This window comes from Passer domesticus, chromosome 1 (genome assembly GCF_036417665.1).
Source record: "Passer domesticus isolate bPasDom1 chromosome 1, bPasDom1.hap1, whole genome shotgun sequence".
NCBI classification, from domain to species: domain Eukaryota; kingdom Metazoa; phylum Chordata; class Aves; order Passeriformes; family Passeridae; genus Passer; species Passer domesticus.
Window position 1 is genome coordinate 44,669,146 of NC_087474.1, and position 19,053 is coordinate 44,688,198.

General features: G+C 35.3%; 1 protein-coding gene across 1 annotated transcript in view; it reads left to right on the forward strand.

Moving 5' to 3' along the window:
• KIF15 (kinesin family member 15) overlaps window positions 1-19,053 on the forward strand; it is a 33,083-nt gene that overhangs the window by 7,161 nt on the left and 6,869 nt on the right. Inside the window, exons 9-27 of the mRNA XM_064417374.1 lie at window positions 91-216; window positions 1,555-1,677; window positions 2,362-2,485; window positions 4,149-4,240; window positions 5,056-5,265; window positions 6,317-6,494; window positions 6,909-7,050; window positions 9,332-9,473; window positions 9,775-9,963; window positions 10,833-10,940; window positions 11,733-11,838; window positions 12,341-12,506; window positions 13,354-13,504; window positions 14,506-14,591; window positions 14,974-15,049; window positions 15,311-15,397; window positions 16,336-16,440; window positions 17,287-17,409; window positions 18,837-18,983. Of these exons, the coding sequence (XP_064273444.1) occupies window positions 91-216; window positions 1,555-1,677; window positions 2,362-2,485; window positions 4,149-4,240; window positions 5,056-5,265; window positions 6,317-6,494; window positions 6,909-7,050; window positions 9,332-9,473; window positions 9,775-9,963; window positions 10,833-10,940; window positions 11,733-11,838; window positions 12,341-12,506; window positions 13,354-13,504; window positions 14,506-14,591; window positions 14,974-15,049; window positions 15,311-15,397; window positions 16,336-16,440; window positions 17,287-17,409; window positions 18,837-18,983 (2,481 nt within the window). The remainder of the gene's footprint in view (window positions 1-90; window positions 217-1,554; window positions 1,678-2,361; window positions 2,486-4,148; window positions 4,241-5,055; window positions 5,266-6,316; window positions 6,495-6,908; window positions 7,051-9,331; window positions 9,474-9,774; window positions 9,964-10,832; window positions 10,941-11,732; window positions 11,839-12,340; window positions 12,507-13,353; window positions 13,505-14,505; window positions 14,592-14,973; window positions 15,050-15,310; window positions 15,398-16,335; window positions 16,441-17,286; window positions 17,410-18,836; window positions 18,984-19,053) is intronic.

Genomic DNA, 19,053 nt, shown 5'->3' on the forward strand with positions numbered 1-19,053 from the left:
TGCAGTATCTGTGGCATCTTTCTCCTTTCAGATGCAGCTCCCTGTTGCTTCCACCAAATCCATTCACTCTTGTTCCCTCCTCTTTTTTAGGAAGCAGGCAACATCAATCGATCACTAAGCTGCCTGGCCCAAGTAATCACAGCACTTGTTGATGTGGGCAATGGCAAACAGAGACACATTTGTTACCGGGATTCCAAGCTCACTTTTCTGCTACGGGTAATATATATCCTCTGGATTTTATCTGCTACCTGGGGTGTAGAAAAATACATCTCATTGGGCTTTTTAACTATTAAAAGCTGAACTAGTGCATTAAAGTTGTTTCAATACTGGGCAAGTGGAAAAAAGATTGAAAAGTATCTTTTTAGCCTAAACAGATTTCTGATCAATCTATTGCTGTTAACTGAAGACAAATCTATTTATTCTCATAAGCTAGTACTACATACATATTTGGAAGTTTTAATTTTAAAAAAACCCACTTTTTCGTCCTTATAATTTGGGAAATAATGTGTATCAAAGTGTAATATTTAGAGATGTGCTGAAACATTTGCTGTGATTTCCAGAATTAGCTTATGTGTACTTAGGGTTGGTCTGGTGTTAAAGATCGGTTAGATTTAGTCTCCTACCTGAGAGCTTATAGGTTCTCATGTGCTTTCAAAATGAGCACAAAACAAAGACCTAAGCAGTCAAAGATTTGTTGGATGTCAGCACTCACCAAAATTCTGTGAAGGGCACGTGATGGCTGTAGTATATTTTTGTATTATAATATAGTATTTGTATACATACAGTATTTGTATTACAAGACAGTATTGTGATCACAGCAAAATTTCTCAGTGTTCCATCCCAGTTCTGTGTAGATTGATGAAACTGAGGAATTATGTTCTTCTAATGCAACCCAAAATACAAAAAAAAAAGGTTTTTTGTGCTGTTACTTTAAGTGGTTATTCTTTTTGAGGTGCAGTAGCAAAGAAGCCCAGAAATATGAGCTTCACTACTACAGAGCAAGAATGCCATCAAGGCTTGTGGACTGTTCTGTAGTAGCAGACTTTTAGTCTTTAGATATAAATGCTGCCTTCTCTTGAGATTTGAGAGCTACTTGTTTAACAGCCCAGAAATGCTGTGCATGCAAAAGGGAGATGATCCTTTTATATCCTTGGTCAAGAATCTGTTGGTTTGTGATTTTGTTTGATAGTTGCAAGCAGAAGGAAGATGGGCTGGAACAATGAATTGATGATGTTGAAAGTAGTGTTACCATTAATCTGCTAATTACCAAAATGATTTTGCAGCTGTTTAGAATTTTTTCCTCTCCCTGTTGTTCGTGTGAATAAAGTATCTCTATTTGGGGCTTCAAAACCGAGACCACATTAAGTCTTTACTTAAGGTCACATCCTTTATACCCACATTTGAAATAAAATTGAGAAACTTATCTTCTATGTGGATATTTGTTAAACAAAATTATTTCTGCAATTTGTTCAAAATGATACACAGTATCTTTTAGGTGATGGCTTCCTATTGTCACCAAAAACATGCAAATAAAACTTCCATGTTTTTAAATAGGATTCTCTTGGTGGTAATGCAAAAACGTGTATAATTGCAAATGTTCACCCAGGATCCAAGTGTTTTGGTGAAACGCTGTCCACCCTTAATTTTGCTCAGAGAGCAAAGTTGATTAAAAACAAGGTAAGAAAGTTACTTAATGTCTTTATTGTAGCAACAGACACTTGTCATTTAACAACATATCTGCAAGCAAGGTAGCTTCCAGTGCTTTCATTAATTTAACTTAATTTGGCTTATTTGAAAACGTTAATTTGCTTTGTCGGGTTTTTTAAGACAAACTGTTTTTGAAAAGGGCTTGTTTGCCCTTGGTTAGGAATAAAGGACAACAGCTGGAGCCTAAGTAGTGGCTGCTAACAGTACATATTCATTGCTTGCTCCCAGAGCACTTCATTAGAAAAGTAAATCTATACTTAAAATGCAAATTGACCAAAAAAATGTTCTGATTCAATGTTGTTTCTGTTCACTTGTTCTATATTAATTCTAGTCCCAAAATGTAATTTTTCATGAGTGGGTATTTAAATGCATGCTGGCATTTAGCTGAAACAGTCTCTGATGTATACTGCTGTGTTGGTGAAAAAGGTCCAGACAAAATTTTGCAAAAACATTACATTTTCTAACATCTAATTCCATCTGAAATGCAACTTGCTGATTTCTCAGTGAATGGAACTTTGCTTTTTTGAGGAATTCTTCCTTTTCTATGATGGAAGGAGTTCTCAGTAATTTTACTGATTTGCATTCTTTGAGTTTTCTCTTATCATGTAATATTTATATTTATACCTTTTCCTAATTTTCTCCTATTTATAAAAGGCTGTAGTAAATGAAGATACACAAGGAAATGTGAGCCAGCTGCAAGCTGAGATCAAGAAGTTGAAAGAGGAGCTTGCTAAACTTACTTCAGTGTCATCTGCATGCAGTATTTCTGGATCACAAGGTAAGAGTTGGAGGTGAGGGAGAACTTGCTACTTCTGTAACCCAGGAGGTTGGGGACCTTCATTAAGTTTGGGAACAATTAATATTTTTGTAGGGACTGACATACAGGGGTCACATTTTGCTTATGGATCCGATTTCCTTTACTTATGTTTGCTACCTTGCAGAAATTATTAATGTGGCTTTATTTTCTTCCTCATAAGTTTGGATACTGGTCTATGACTTTATTATATGATACCTAGATATTTTTCCACTTCTTAAGATATATTCTGCCTAATCCTTTAAGTAAGCAAAAGTTTGCATGCGATTCGTTGTACATGTCAGAGGGAAGGCAAAATGTTGCTTTCTTTTAAGCTCAGGGCAGGATTTTCTTCCCATTTTTCTCATTTTTTGCCCCTTCCAGAAGAACCTAAGAGGGATGCTTATTTTCAACTGACATTTGATTTCAGTATAAGGTGGAAAGAGAGTTTTTAGGTAATCTTCCATAAGTTTCCCACTAGGCCATTTTATCTGCAATACAAATCTCAGCAGAGCTTCCCAGTATGTGTTTCTCACTGAAATGTGCTGCTTGATGATGTTTGATTGCAAAGTCTTAAACTTTGTCTTGTAACTCTTACTGGTTTTGTGAGTCAACTCTTTCTTGAACTTGCCAAGAAATAGTAGAAGGAGAAGTTATGACAGAAGTTAAGAAGCCTTGTCTAATATAAAGCATCTGGGCTTGAGTTTTCCTAAGGAAAAAGTATTTCTGCGTTAGGATATGTGTTCAACCAGTAAAACCAAATCAGAGATGAGGTAGGACACTGAATCATGGTTCATAAATATATGACTGTTGATAGAGGGCTCAATGTTTAGACCCTTGATAGAGTTCTGAGGGAAAACAAGTGATGATAGTTAAACACTCAGAAGGAGTTTTGAGAAGAACATAATATATCACAGCTGCATTTGTTCTGTGCAGTTAAATTATGTTTGCAATACTCAATCACAGAAATACAAAATCTGCTTTCTGTGTGCTTCAGAAACATGATGGCATTTTAAAATATATTAAATCATAATAATGTAGTTATCATGCACCTAGATACTATGGTGATTAGTGCTCCATAAATAAGTAGACTTGTATTAGAATATTCAAACATGCTATTTTGAATTAATTTCTAAGTGGATTATTAAACCCTCTTAATCCCTTGTGTGGACACTTTCCTTCCAGATTAAGCCACTAATTGTCCACATAATTCAGGCTTAGTTTCCTAAACTTCCTTCTCATAAACCAGTCAGTCCACTTTTAATATGTACAAAATGTACTAATAATGGCTCAGTGTTATCAAATTAATTTCAGAGGGATTTTGCATTTTACAATTATGCTTAGCTGAACAGACTGATTCTTTTACTTTAATAAAAGTCCAAAGTCCATTGCAAGGCTGTTTAATGCTTGAACAACTTTGTTAATTATACAGTTATGTAAATTAGCTCTGTTCTTTATCAGCACTTGCAGGTGACTCGGAATGATTTTCTAAAACAGTGTGCTCTGGGTATGGCACATGATCTTTGTGGAAGAATTACACTGTTTAAAGAATTTATTAAAATTTACACAATTGTCATGTTATAAATGTAGAAAAACCTAAGTGGTATTTTAATAAATACAGCATTTGTTTCTTTGACTTCCCCTACAGATGCTGTTGAAAAAGGGAAGAATAACATAAATTACATGAACCACTTTCTTGAAGCAATGTTGTTCTGGGAGAAATCAGAAGGTGAAAAGAAGGTAAGAAAACACTGATATTTTTAAGTGCATTCAGTGTACTTTCTGGTGAGAGACCAGTGAGCATAGTGAAGCTGACTCTCTTAATGATTTTTCTTGATTTTGAATAAAAATACTCTGTCCAAAGAAAACAAGGTTTGGTAACAAGGGAAATTAGTCAAATGATATTTAAGTTAACATCTATAGTGCTTAAGGACAATGGTAGTGGACTTGGCAGTGGTGGATTAATGGCTGGATCTGATGATCTTAAAAGTCTTTTCCAGCTGAAATAATTCTATATTTCTAGTCTGTTGTTCAAATTCTGACAAGCCACAGGATAGCTTTGATAGTATATTTAATTTTAAGGGGTGGGAGCTTTTATTGGGGTTTTAAATTTTTTTAAAAATTCAACAGAATAAGCTTCTGTTTTGCTGAATTTTGAGTGTTTTAATCAATGGTGTGTTTTTTGAAGCAAACGTCCTAGTCTTTCTCATTTTATTGTTCTTTGGTCATGGTATAGTACTGAAACAGCCAAAATGGATTTTTTTCCTAAAGAAAATTAACTGAAACAGGCACTCTAGTGATCTGCATCTGAGGTGCTTAGCAGAATACTTACTTTACTAGATCATATTGGAGTTTCTAAGTACAATTTTTGCAATATGTTGTGTAATTTTAGTTCTTGATGTGAGCTGTTGCTTTATACAAATCTGCTAAAAATGGTAGTCTGTGTATTCACAAAATTACTGTTAACTGAGATTTTGCATGATTTATCTGCCTGTGCATGTGTATGTAAGATATGCACCTTAAAAATTCACTAATCTATCTATGTACTTTCTAAGAATTTATTAGAAAAAGTGGCTCAGCTGGAAGAGCTGTGTGCCAAGAAGGAAAAATTTGTTCAGTCCAATAAAATGATAGTTAAATTCCGGGAACACCATATTGTTCGCTTGGAGAGGTTACATAAAGAAGCTGGTGGAATGTTATTGCCAAAAGAGCAAGATGATCTCCTCAGTGACTTGAGGGAGGAGGTGCAGATACTCAGAGAACAGGTAAAGTCTTTGTTTTTTCTTTTCTGGAACAGTTTTTTTTGGTGAGATAGCTCACATGTTGTAGTCCTGTGATGGGCGAGTAGGGGATTTTTAGGAAGGTCAAGCAGAAAAGCAGAGGATGGGTGGTGAGTTCCCTTATTAGAAGCATCTCAATCACATGGGGCTTCCCTATAGAAGAGACAATGGCTGGGTTTAGAGTTTGAGTTTCCCTAAGAGGAGAGTTTAGTGAGTGATGTTGTGGTGGGAACTTGCCACAGACCACCTGATCTGGGTTAGGCTGAGGATCAAGTTTCTTTTCAGCAACTCAAGGAAGTCTCCAAATCACATATCCTCATTCATATGGCAGAATTCAGCTCTATGGCATCAGTTGAAAGGGAAAGACAGCGGGATGGCAATAATGCCACGGGTTTCAAAAGATAATACACATGTCAGGTAGACATATAAAGGGGGATGTGGTCCTGGAGCTGTTTGAAGAACATCTTTGGGTTAATCAGGTGTCTGGTAGGTGTGGTATCATTTGTGAGGCAGTTTTGAAGAACAAGGAAACCCAAGAGAGAAGGCAAATTCTTGAAAAACAATTTCCTTCAAGCACAAGGAGAGAAAAGGAGTGAATGATAGAGTAGCATAAATCTGTAGCTCATAATTGAGCTTCAAAGGAAAGGGAGGAGGAAAAGACACAAAGTTCAGGGCAGTCCTTTGTTGACTACAGAAACATTCCTATGGCTTGCATGGAAGATGCCATTACTATGGCGTTGAGAAAGCCAAAGTTTGAAGTGAAAATGGAAAAGTATTGAGAGCAGCATAAAAGCATCCTGCTGCTTTAGTACCAGAGTAAACACATAAGATGTAAACTCACTGTCTTGAGAGTAGATTCCAAGGCAGTAAGAAAATTAACCAAAGAAAAACTAAGTACTTTTAACCACTGTGGGGAAGTCCTCTTTTCCTTTTCTGTAACAGCTTAATCCTTATTAAAGGTAGTAGAGTAACAGCTAGATAGCTATAGCCTTGTCTGGAAAATAAAAACTATTGAATAAAATATTGATTACCACAGATGGAACAACATCCACGAATTGCAAAGTACGCCATGGAGAACCATAATCTCAGAGAGGAAAATAAAAAACTTCGTTCTTTACAATCAGTTAAAAAGGCCCAAGAAATTGATGCTCAGACCATTGCAGAGCTAGAAAAAGTTTTTTTGCAAGCTTCAGCCACAGAGAAAAGTACTAAAGGTAAAAATAGGCTAATGTTTTCCAGATAAATGTGCTTATTGTGTTTCTGCTGTGTGCAGCATTGTTCAAAATGTCTTTCTTGATGTATTTTTGCCTTCCTCAAAGTGGTATCTGAAGACTGATAAAACAATTTCACTCTATTGTATTCATGTTGGCCTTCCAGCAATAGGGAATTTTGATTTGCATCTTGTGAAGCTCATATATAATCTCATTTTGTGCTCCTTTGTTACCATGAAGACTGCAGTAATACTAATTATTACTAGTTTTCATGTGGACTGTTGCCAGTACCTATTTTTGTCAATCTCAATTGCTGCTGTGCCGTTTAAAAGCTGACAAACACTTTCATTCTAGTAAAACTTTAGGTATTTGAGCTGCTGTGTGATTTCAGAGGGTCGGTCTCTGTTTGCTCTTTAGGTCACCGCTTACACTCCACCACCATGTCAGTGGAAGGCAACTCGCTGGCATCTGTCGAAAGGCTGAAAGCTCATCTGCTGCAGACCCAAGCTGAACTGGCAGCTTCAAAGCAAGAATATGAAGAATTTAAAGACCTAACCAAGTGAGACAAAATAGTATTGAAACATCTGTAATTAAATGGTTTTCAGTCATTATTCACATTGATTTTTGAAATACTCAGATCCTGGTTATACCGACTAGGCTTGTTCTTGGCATGTAAGAAAGGGCCAGCTTAAGAATAATGGCATGCACACAGAGGGTATGTTCCTGTTGAACTTGCTAATTCCCAGACTAGGGAACAGCCATCATTAAATCTGAAGGTATGTCTGCACTGCTGCAGGTTTCTTTGTCTTTTCCAAAGCCATTCTTGATATCAAGGTGCAGAAAAATGCTTCACACCATGCAGGAGATGGACATACCCTTTAATTCTGGTAGGCGCCTGCTTAACAGCACTGGGAGTGTTTGGCTTAGTTTCCATGCAGAGCAGATGTTTTCAGTAATTGAAATATTACAGGTGGAGGCACTGGCAGGAAGATGGGATACGGGAGATTGAGAGGGTATTTGGGGGTTTGGTTTTGTGTGACAGTTTTTAATATAATCACTTAAAGTCTGCAAGTTTGAGTCAACATAAATGTAGAATCCAAGCTCCCGAGAAAACTCTGGCTGACCTGTTGGTTAATTTATCTGAATTTCAAAGATTTTTAAGAAGGCAATAAAACTGTTGAGACCTTTTATGGGAACAAAGGTTTAATTCAAATCAGAGCCAAGACATGGTGTCAATAGTACATTTGTATCCATTATATCCATAAACATGAGGTAAGGCTCTATTTTGCCTTTATTAATGTAGTAAAGAATTTACTGTCATTGTTCTCCTAGAGGGCAGCACAAGATAATGGGAATGGTCTCACTAATCTCACTAAGTGTTGATATGCATGTGAATAATACATTACTTCACTTGATTAACCTCATTTCTGAAAAACTCAGATTTGTAACTGCAAATAGAAGAAAAATAACATTTCCACCAAATGAATGTAATGAAAACCTGGAAGGCAAAAGGGACCTGATTTTTTAAAAATTTATTTTAGTTGTACCTAACAATGTTGCTTTCTGTTGATTTCAGTGAAATTAAATTGCAATTCTAAAAGCATCAGGAACAATTTTGCCTCCCCACTCCTATTTTTACAAAGTAGCTTTTAATATCCTTTTTGCTCTTTTAGGCAATTGTAGAAATCTGTCATTTTTATTGTTAGATTTTGTGTAGCAAATCCTATGAACTTTATAAATAATAGTATTGTGATCTACTGAGGTTATCAATTCAGCAGTCCATCTATTGTTCCATATCATTAATTGCAGTAGTCTATATTTTTATCTATTGTTTATTTTTCTGCCCATTAAATAGATTTCTATTTTATGTATTCCATGTTTTATGACTGTCTTGCTTTCTTGTTAGTATGTATGCACTTTATTATCAATTACCAGCATTTTCTTGGTGGAGTGCAGTCAAACGGAAATGTTTTTTTAGCCTCTGGAGTCACTAATTTTCACTAAATTTAAACTTGTTTCCACTTTCAGAGTAACTGAAACTTTACATACAGGTAAATATATGCTGTAACTGAATAAAAGTAGAATAAAATATCAATTTCACAGAAACAATATATGCTAATTTTTGTCCAATTGCAGCCAGAACTTCTACTCTGTTCCCTAAGTTTTGCTGCAGATGCCAAGAGCATGAGGGAAAATGATTGCACTAAACTGCCAAGAGATTAAATAGTATGTTTCCATTTGTGTATAAACTTTGACCCTACCATTATGACAGTAATGGCAACTATCACAGTTACAGCATGTAGCTCTGCAAAATACCTGGGAAAATTATTCCTAAATTTCTGCTCAATTGTTGGATTTCAGCTAAAGTACTCTTAGAGGGCAAAATAATCTTAACAGAGCAGCACTTTGAAAAAAAAGTCTTTAAAGGATTTTCTTTAATCCTGGCAAGCTCCAGTTTAGACTTCTCATATAACTGGATAACATTTTTAAAGCTTAAAACCATATTGGTATGGGTGATATCACTTTCTCATAAAAGGAACTGCAGAGCTCTCAGCTTATTTCTTACTATGTAATGGATTTTTTTTCTGACATGTTTAGTTATCCATCTGCTTGCTTTATTATGCAGGCACAAATAAGCTGCTTAGCTTTTTAATTTTTTATACATTATTTTTAACTTTTTAATACAGCAATAGTGGCTTTCTTCTCAAAATAACGCGTTTTAATGTTTGGGTAAAAGTTCAGCTGCAGTTTGCTCATTGGCAGTACTGCAGTGTATCCTTACTGATAAGAAGGCATACTCATGGAGTAGTTTTGACAGTAGCAAAATACTTCCTAAACAGGAAAACACACATGGAACTGGAATCAGAGCTCCAGTCTCTTCAGAAAGCAAACCAACATCTTGAAAACATTCTGGAGGCCACCAAAGCACACAAGCGCCAAGAGGTCTCTCAGCTACATAAGCTACATAGAGAAAGCCTTAAGGTATGAGAATAAGTTTATTTAAGGCTGCACAATACTCCCAAGTTGTGCAAGAGTACAGACTGTCATTTGTGTGATCCCTTAGCCTAACTAGTTTTCTGGAATGTTCTCCATATAAACCAAATAGGCTACTTTTTGTTCTGGAGTATTAACTGAATGGCTGCTACTGTTATCAGATGCTAAATCTGAAGAAGTAATAGTAGTTTAATTATTCTGCTTTTAGAATTCAAAAATACAATACCAGACAAAGTTTTAATTTAATTTTACAGTTAAAATAAAGACTGCTTTGTAATCTTTGTAATAGAGCATAACCACTCCAACTAGAGCTTACCAGCTAAGGTCTCGCCTTGTGCCGCGAATAAGCCCAGATTATAATTTTGAAGATTTTCATCATTCTGAAGAGATGATGGAGGACATTCTGAAAGAGCCAGTTCCCGCAGAGATGAGTGAACAAGCATGTGAAGCTATTGCTGAGGAGCTCAAAGTAGCACAGGTGAATGTTCTGAATAAAAAGTGAAGTATATGTGCAACTTTATAATAAAGCAGACTTTGCCATGAAGTGAATGCACCAAGTGCATTTTGATTTGCATGGGAAACTGAAGCCCCTCATTAATACTAAACAGTTTTCTATACATCATCCTTGAAAAAGGATTTACAACAAAAATACTGAAAGTGATTTGAGGGTTGAATATCATAAGTAGTTTGTTGCAGGATGTTCATACTTTTTTTCTATTTACACCTGATAACTTGTCTCTGAGGACTCCTTTATAAGTTAACAGCTACAGTTGGAACGATACACAAGCTTAATATATAACACTGCATTATTTGAAGAAACCTGCCAAATAATGCTTGTCCACCATTATACATTGTCTTGTATCTTTTCTAGTGGGCAGGAAAGGTCTTTTGTCACATAGAAGAGCACTACAAATTTATCTGAACTACTCTAGAAGCTGGAGCTAACTTAAGTGTGTGTAAAACCATGGCACAACAGCAAAAGCCCCTCTTTGATGGTTACCATAGTGCAGAGATCCTATAAGGAGTTTAACTAGTGTATGTTTTTAATAACTTATTTTTGAAGCCTTATTTTTCCAAGATAAGCATGTGTCTGAAAGATAAGTGTTTATTTGATTCAGTCCTTGTATTCACTGATGGATCTTGTGTTTTGGCAGTTAAGTTAAAAATAGGGTATATCAACTACTTAAGATACTAGTTGATTTTTGAGTGTTCTGTGTTCTGTTGGTTCAGGTCATAAAAATAGAAACTTGTTGACTTTCTATATTTAATAAGCACAGACTGCCATATGGCATGTGAAAAAAAGGTGCAAGATGGGTGCTCTAATTTTGAATGTCTGTTGTGTCACAGGAGCAACTGAGCACTATGCAGACAAGGCTCGATGACGAGGAAAGCAAGAGTATGAAACTCCAGCAGCATATTAATAAGCTGGAGCATCACTCTGCACAAATACAGGAGGTGAGAGAACAGTGTAATACAGGACTCATGTAACTATCATACAGTCATGCTGCTGTGTTGTCTGGTGAGGTCTTGCAACATTACTTGCATATTGACATAGCATCATAACTTAGGGCTGTGCAGGAAGACAAGGATTTAAAGTCATGGAATAGTTTGGTTTGGTTTAAAGGTCATCTAACCCAACACCTCTGGATTTGGAGTGAGCAGAGAAGATTCATATAATATCAGATTATAGATAAGATTCATATAACACTGCAGTTTTGAGTTTGATTTTGTTGCTTTAAATCTTGTGAATCCAAGCCTGCTTGAGCTTAAATATAAGCAAATAAACACTGTTGTCATTGGGTTTAGCCAACTTCATGATTTCTGGAAAACAGCAATAGTAACAAGGAAATTTTAAACTTTGGAATGCTGAAAATACTCATCTCAGTTGGAACCACCTATGAAATATTTGCAAGTTTTGCTTAATTGCTAGGGTTGTTTTATCATAGAAAAGGAAATAAGGCCTGTATTCTTTCTGGATCAGTCTCACTTCTGATATCTATCATATCAGCTCCTAAGCTGTGGGTTCCTTTTAAATGAACTTTCTAGATAAGGTAATGTCTTCAGTTATATAAATTATTTTTTCCTTGGACTTTCAGGGATTTCGGAGTCACTAAATATTGAATTTAAAGAAGGTGTTTATAATCTGTTGATTAAACGCTTTAATACATCATTATATTATTGTTACAGTGTGTGGCCTACCCACTCCTATACTTCCTTCTATTTTAAAAATTTACTTTTCTTTCCAAGCTTCTTTCCTCTGAAAGGAATGACTGGAGTAAAGAGCGCCAGGAGCTCCTTGAACAGATAAAATCACTTGAAAAGCAGCTTCAGGAAAGTCAAAACAATGCTAATCGTAAGTCTTTGTAATACTAAAATTTCATAAAAAGTTTTAGGGTGTTTACTGTTTTAAATCAACAATAGCATGCGCTGAGAAACTTTTTGGGATGTTAGACATACTGGTTTGATTTTCTTTTTTTTTTATAAAGAAAACAATCTAATACTTGCATATCATCTTTGCACAGTATACAATAGTCAAAATGGTTCCATCTTTGAATGTGAAGGAGGTACAAGATACAGTATTTAAAATTAAAATATTAAATAAAAACAAAGGATTAAACCCCTATTGTCTATGAAAATTACAGTGATATTGTCTGGAATGCTTTTGATTCACCTTTAAAGTTGGTGTTTTGTTGACCTTTTCCATTCCTGAAGCCTTTTTGTGTGTGACTTTCGAGATTAATTCCACTGAAAATATGCAGAGCTTTGTGATCCCAGCAGGTTCTGTAGCATTCCATGTCCTGTACCTAGCACAGTTTTCCAAATAACACGTAAATTATTTTGGGTTTTTTTGACAGTATTAACAAGTGAAGTCCATGACTTGCGCATTGTCCTGCAGTCTGCTGACAAGGAGCTGTCTGATGTAAAATCGGAATATAATGCCTTTAGGGAAAAGCAAGAGAAAGAAATAAGTCAGCTTTCTGGTAGACATATGGATGTACAGTTCCAGCTGGACAGTGTCAGGTATGTTGGCAGTTTCTACAGTGCCTTGTCATCCCTTCTGGATGTATCCAGTGATTGAGTCATGCTTTCCTTTGTGCGAATTTACACTTCACATGTTTTCTTTAAAGTTGTTGTTTTGTGTTTGTCCTTTGCTTGTTTGCTTTTTTGTGGGGAGGGTATTTGGTTGTTTGGGTTGTTTGATTGGAGTTTTTTTGCTCTGTTTTTTTCATGCCTATTTCAGGCAACATGGTGGAATTATTAGAAAGAAAACAAAATGTGCCTGCCTTAACTCTGCTTTCCTATATAATTTTCTGATTAAATAGGATATATCTATAAAGTTGCTGCTCTCCAAAAGTTAAGTGGAAGTTTGTCAGTCTGGTCATGTGAAGCAGCTGACATAATGGTGCTGCTCTAAAAATTACAAGCAGAAAGAAATCATAAGAAATAACTGAACTTTCAGTATCAAAGCCAGAAAAGCTCATTGCCTTGTCCACAATAATTGTCATTATCATAAGGAGATCGTTATCAGTATGGTTTTTAATTACTAATGTGATTTAGTTATGTTGGATTTTGTTGCTGTTTTGTTTAGTTTGTTTTGCTGTGCTTTGGTTTTAGGTTTTGGGCTTGATTTTTGTTCCTGGAAAACTTCACTACATTTTGCATTATAGCAGGTCATGTCTTAGCTGAATGTCAATTTTTGAGTGAGGCATTGTAAGACTAGGAACCTGGAAGTGAAATTAAATGCTGTGGTTGTATTGGTGCATTCTTTGTCAGCAGAAATACTGTTTGGAGAATACAGTTGATTGGAGTATTTTTATAAGGACACAAACCCTTACTAGATTATTTGGTCTGGGTTTTTTTTATGTAGGCTAGAACATGAAAAGATTCTTGAAGAAAAGGCAAGCCTGCAGGATGACTACGACAATTTGCAGGAGGTAGCCAAGTTTGAGACGGACCAGCTGAAGCAACAACTTGAGGACCAGAAGCAAGAAGCAGAAGCAATGAAAACTGAGCTAAGTGTAAGACAGTCAAGGATTCTAAAGGACTGGATTATATAGAACCCAGATTGCCTAATTTCTATTATTTGCCTATTTCTATTACTGATAACATTTCACAGTAGTAATAGGTTTCTTAGCGATTTCATTTGGAAGATGTACCCAAATTCTTTTTCCAAACTTAGTGCAAGATTTTTGCAACCACAGGCTATCAGAGTAGCATCATGAATAGTAAGTTTTTAGGCTGAAGAAATTGCTCTGGAAATGCTGAGAGAGATGGGTTAATTACTAAACGAATAAGAAGCTTCTTTGGAAAAGAATCTTGACATTGAAATGCTGAGATGATCTTTTATCTTGGGACTAGCCAAGACTAGCCTAATTATTCTATCTTTACAAAGCAGTTTCTTAAAAATTTTCATAGTGGATGTGATCTTGTTAAAATGATCTATGGCTTGTGGTGGATCACTGTCCTGCAATTTAGTTGATGCTGTCCTTGAAAGCCTGTCAGACTGCAGTGACTGCGAAAGAGCAGCAAGGTTGCTCAAGGGATTTTGCAAATAATTTTGCCTGTGTTTCTGCAGGGTATGTGGTGCCTGCTTGGCAGGTTTGATATAAATTTTCCTTGTTAGTGTTTAAGAGAATGCTGACAGAGTGAATATTATTGGTTTAAATTCTGTATATTTCAGTATTTTGAACAAATACAGAATTTAAAAATACCCCCAAATTAATCTACAATTAAAAATTCTAATTTTTCCCTTCACTGCCTTGGATATTGAGGAGCATCATAGTTAAATGAAACTATAATGGCAGGTGAAAAGATCTGATTACTTAATATAAATAAGAGTTTAGTTTTTAACATCTTCAGGACAAACTAAAGATCTTCCAGTTTCCAATTAAGGTTTTCTGGGGTGGTTGAGTTTTTTCAATCATCTGAAGGATTTGTTTAGATTTTTATTTTGTTTTAGATTGCTATAAGAAGTTACAATATAAGGTCTCTAAAGCAAACATATATTTTGATATTCTAGAACCTTTTGCAGCTTCTGAAAACCGAAAAAGAACATAATGAAAAACTAACATTACAATTACAAGAAGACAAAGAAAACAATTCAAAGTAAGTTTTAATTAGCAGTGGGGTTTATTTTCATCTGACCTCATTGGTACTATATGTTGTATTCAGATGGGAGTCCCATTTGTAGAGGTGTTTTTCTCCAGGTGGGTTTTTTATTTCATCCAAATCAGAACAGCAATTCATTTTTATTTAAAGTAATTTCATTGTATAGTTTTTCATGTGAAAGATAAAATTCTAGCAGTGATAGCAGTGTAAGGCTAGTAACTAAAGTATTAGTCTTTTGTATAGCACTGAAAAGGAGATAACTGAAGAACTTAAAAAAATTAAGTGCAAATAAAATAAACTCATATCACTTCGTTCTTGTTAAAGTTCTCTTACATTTCTAGTGAGAAATGTAATCAAAACATGTTTTTATTTTTATCAGGGAGCTCTTGAAAGTACCTGAAAAAGGACAGGTGGAGAAACCATTTTCAGAATTGGTGACACAGTGTGAGCAGCAGGTACAACAGCAGATTTAAATTTGTGAATTGTGTGTTCATGGCTTTTCTTGGGCATTAATAACAATTTTATTGGTGTACTGACTGTTAGGTTGATTACCAGCAAAATAAATGTTGAGTGCTCAGGCTACATGTTCTTTTGTTAAGCTACTGGTTAATTTTTTAGCTAAGGTTAACAACTTACCTTCTTTTTCACGACTTGGTTCTTTAGAAAATACACCAAAGGTAGTGAAGACATTCCTTCACAAATATTATTTCCTTTAGGAAGCAAAACTGAGGACATTGGAACAGGAGCTGGCTGCTGCTGAAGAGACTATTGCTTCTTTGAAGAAGACAAATGATACAGATAAGGTTTGGGCTTATTTCTGTTACTGATACACAGTCCTGTGGGTAACTGTTCAGTAGTAGAGTGAAAGACCAGAGCGTTCCTTACCGCTGCTTAGTAATTTTGTGCTTTTAGGCAATCGTGGCTATATAGACAGGTAAAATAAATCCTGCTTTTTCCTAGCACAGAGTTTGTAGGGAGATAGGAAATTGGTATGCATTCAGAGAAAAGACAAGTTGACTGAAGGCTAAGCAAAAAAAAAAAAAGGTAAAACTGTCTACTGGACAAAACATTCAATGCCTAAACAATGCATAATTCCCCAGATGATTAATAAAGCCTTCCAGTCAGGGCTTTGTTGTAATGGGCAGATGGAAAGGGTAAGAAAGGTGTTGTAAGAATGTGACTGTGTGTCACATTGTCTTTATTAGTAAAATCAAAGCACTTCTTTATGTAAAGACTGTTGTAGTATGAAAGCTGATTCCCCTAGTGCAAGCATATGTGCTGTCTATAAAACAGGCATAAGAAATCACAGTGTGTTTACTGCCTGGCATGAGTAAGTGTTGCTTTTTCCATCATAAACCCAAAAACCTGACATGCATAGGGTCAGAATCACCTGGTATTGTCAGTGCAGTGGTGTTTCTTTAATATACCTTTTTCCATTAGAAACAAATGTACCCTTAAATTATAGTAGTTCTGTTCTCCTATTAGTAACCCATTACAGCCTAAGACTAAATCAGCAGGCCAGTCCTATCTTCTGAGGAACAATGCAGGTTATTTAGTTCTTTAAATGCTTAGAACAAAAGCCAGTGATTTAGCAACAAATTTTCCGGGTTTTTTTATATGTGCAGTTTGAGGACTCATTTTCACCTGATTGATTAAAGTTTGGGATGGACAAATTATATACCAAAAAAGTCCAGTTATACATTATATGGATTTTACCAAGATTTTTTTTTTTATGTTGCAGGAAGTTGTAACAGACTTGATGAGACAGATCCAGGAGCTGAGGTCTTCAATTAATCATAAAACTGAGTCTATAGATGGGCTGACAAGAGAGCTCGAGGATATAAATGTATGTTCTGTCATTTTGAAGGACATGGTATCGTTCTTTAGATATGGGATGCAATGCCATGTCTTACCACGGGTTTCAAACAGTATAACTTGCTACAGTATTTTAGAAGGAAACTTCTTTGTTTTGACATGTTGAAATCTTCTGAACATTTTATGCCTAAGGCTGTCTCAAAAAGTGAATCCTCTCCATGTGGTGGGTAAAAAGCTGTGTCTCTAAAGGGACCTATTCACATCCTGTAAACTCCACTCAGCTGACAGTCACATTTAGATTTTCTCAGAAATTGGCAATTTAAGACCTCAGCAATTGAAGCTGAATTGTAAATTCATTTTTGATGGAGTGAATTTTTATGTTGCTAGTATTACTATGTTCTGCATCTGAAAACAAGTATGAAGAACTAAAACTGTTTGAATAACTATGAATAAATATGATGCCTCTGCTTTATTAAAATAGGTCTGGTTTGAAAACTGCTAAGAGCAATCAGCAGAATGCTTTATATAATATATTATGTGTGAACTATGACTGCCAAAGGTTGTATAGAAGAAAAATGTTGATACAGATTTCTAAATATGGCTATCTTTTTAATAATGGTTTTAGAGGGTAATGTGTATTGTGGCAGCTAATTCATTTTAATAATCTTTTTATATCATTCTGACAACTAATCTCTATAAACAGTTTGTATTAATTTAGCAAGTAAAATATATCATTCTGGTTTTAGTCATTGATACTAATTTCTAAATGCAGTTGTCATCATAAGATTTGTGATGTACATTTATTTGTCTTCTATTTGCCAACTTTACCTGACAACATGTTTCTCTAAAATATTTCAAATTTGAATGCTTTTTGTAGTACAAGTATAATATTGTTCTGGCTGCAAAAGAAGAAAGCACGGGAATCATAGAGGATCAGGAAAAGAAGATTGAAGAACTGAAGGAAGCCTTGGAAGGAAGAGAAATCAGTGATAACATTGAGGTAAAAACATTAATGTTGGTGTATTATGATTATTTGTTCAACCAGACCAATTGGATGTAGTTTTGCTTAAAATGCTCATGTAAAACTTAACCTCATTTTAGTTCAAACTAAAGCAAGTTAAGCTGTTCGTAAAAGAATTTTTCATGAGATACCTGACAAATTCTGTTAAATTACCATGTTACTTGACATAAATATTTTATAAGCTACTTCATAAAAGCCTATGCTAAGAGCCTGGTTTAATTTTGTTAAGGCCACTAAGGAATCATCAGCTGAATTTAATGGCAGCTTTAGATGATGCAGCTGAGAATTAAAATAGTTAGAAGAATATATTATGTTCCACAGTGTGTCTTCCCCCACTGCACTATATTCAGTAATGTCTTTTCTTGGCTCATAATTTTAACTAAAAGCTCCACCTGCTGGAAACAGATCTAGGGCACACATTTAATTCAAATGTGGTTTTGCTTTTTAACATTGTATCTTTCTTTAGCTCTGTATTTTCTATTACTGCTGTCACCGTTATTTCATTGAACATGTCAAACAGTCACAAATACTAGCATCTCCTTACATGTACCTTCTACAAGATCATCTGATTAGATTTACTAGTCCAATCAGATAGTACCAATAAAGTCTTCCAGGGACATGTGTGTTTCTCAAATGACACTAAACATAAGGGAAATCTGTTTTAAAATAAACAGACTATGTTCATTAATAGTCATATCTAAAAGTGACATTCTGAAACCCAAAGCTGAGTTGTCTAGCAAATGGATCACTTTGGGGCTTTTGGCTTTTTTTAACTTAGTGCCACTTCCTGTTTCAGTGTTATCCTTGGGTATATCTGGCTCCCAATAAAATGATAGTGTTTCTCCTTTACTTTATACTTCAGTTACTAATTTCTTCATGCTTTCTTAACTGGACAAGAAGAACTAATCTGCATTTAAAATACTGGTGAAGTTTCTCCTTATGTGTTAACATATCTTATTTAGGTAGGATGCCCCATCAGATAGGGTGGGAGTATAGATCCTAAAATAAATCCAAAGGTATCTGTGGAATATCAGTGCACTAAAAAAAGCTGTAATCACTTCAGTGTGATTAAAATCTATACATTCTTTTCTGGTTTCTTTTAAAGTACATATTATATTTTAAAATAGTGATTAATTCCAAAGACCTTTCATTAGAATCTTAATTGTCACCATGCTGGGGAAAAGTTCTCATTTTTATTCTGTAACCAAGACCAAGGATATGCAAATATACAAAAATAAATTTACAGATGAATGCTTGCTACAATTCATGATGAAAAAGTAGAAGGAAAAGGGAGATCTCGCAGCTCTAAGCAATCTCGGCACCAATGACAAAACATCTTGAAACATCTGACTTGGAGCAATAATTTTAATATTTCTTTTTTTTACACATCCAACGACTTAAAACAGAGGGACCTTCTGTGTGAAGAATTGCGTCACACTGCTGAACAGCTGACCAGTCTGACAGAGGCCTCTAAGAAACACCATGCATTGCTCCAGTGTGCACAGGAGGACATAGCAAAGAAAGAAGCTGTAATCCAGGAACTCAGGGAACAGGTAAAACCAAGAAATATTCACAGTTAGCTCATTGAGAGGGAGCTGTGGTCAATTGTAGCTTCTGAAAAAG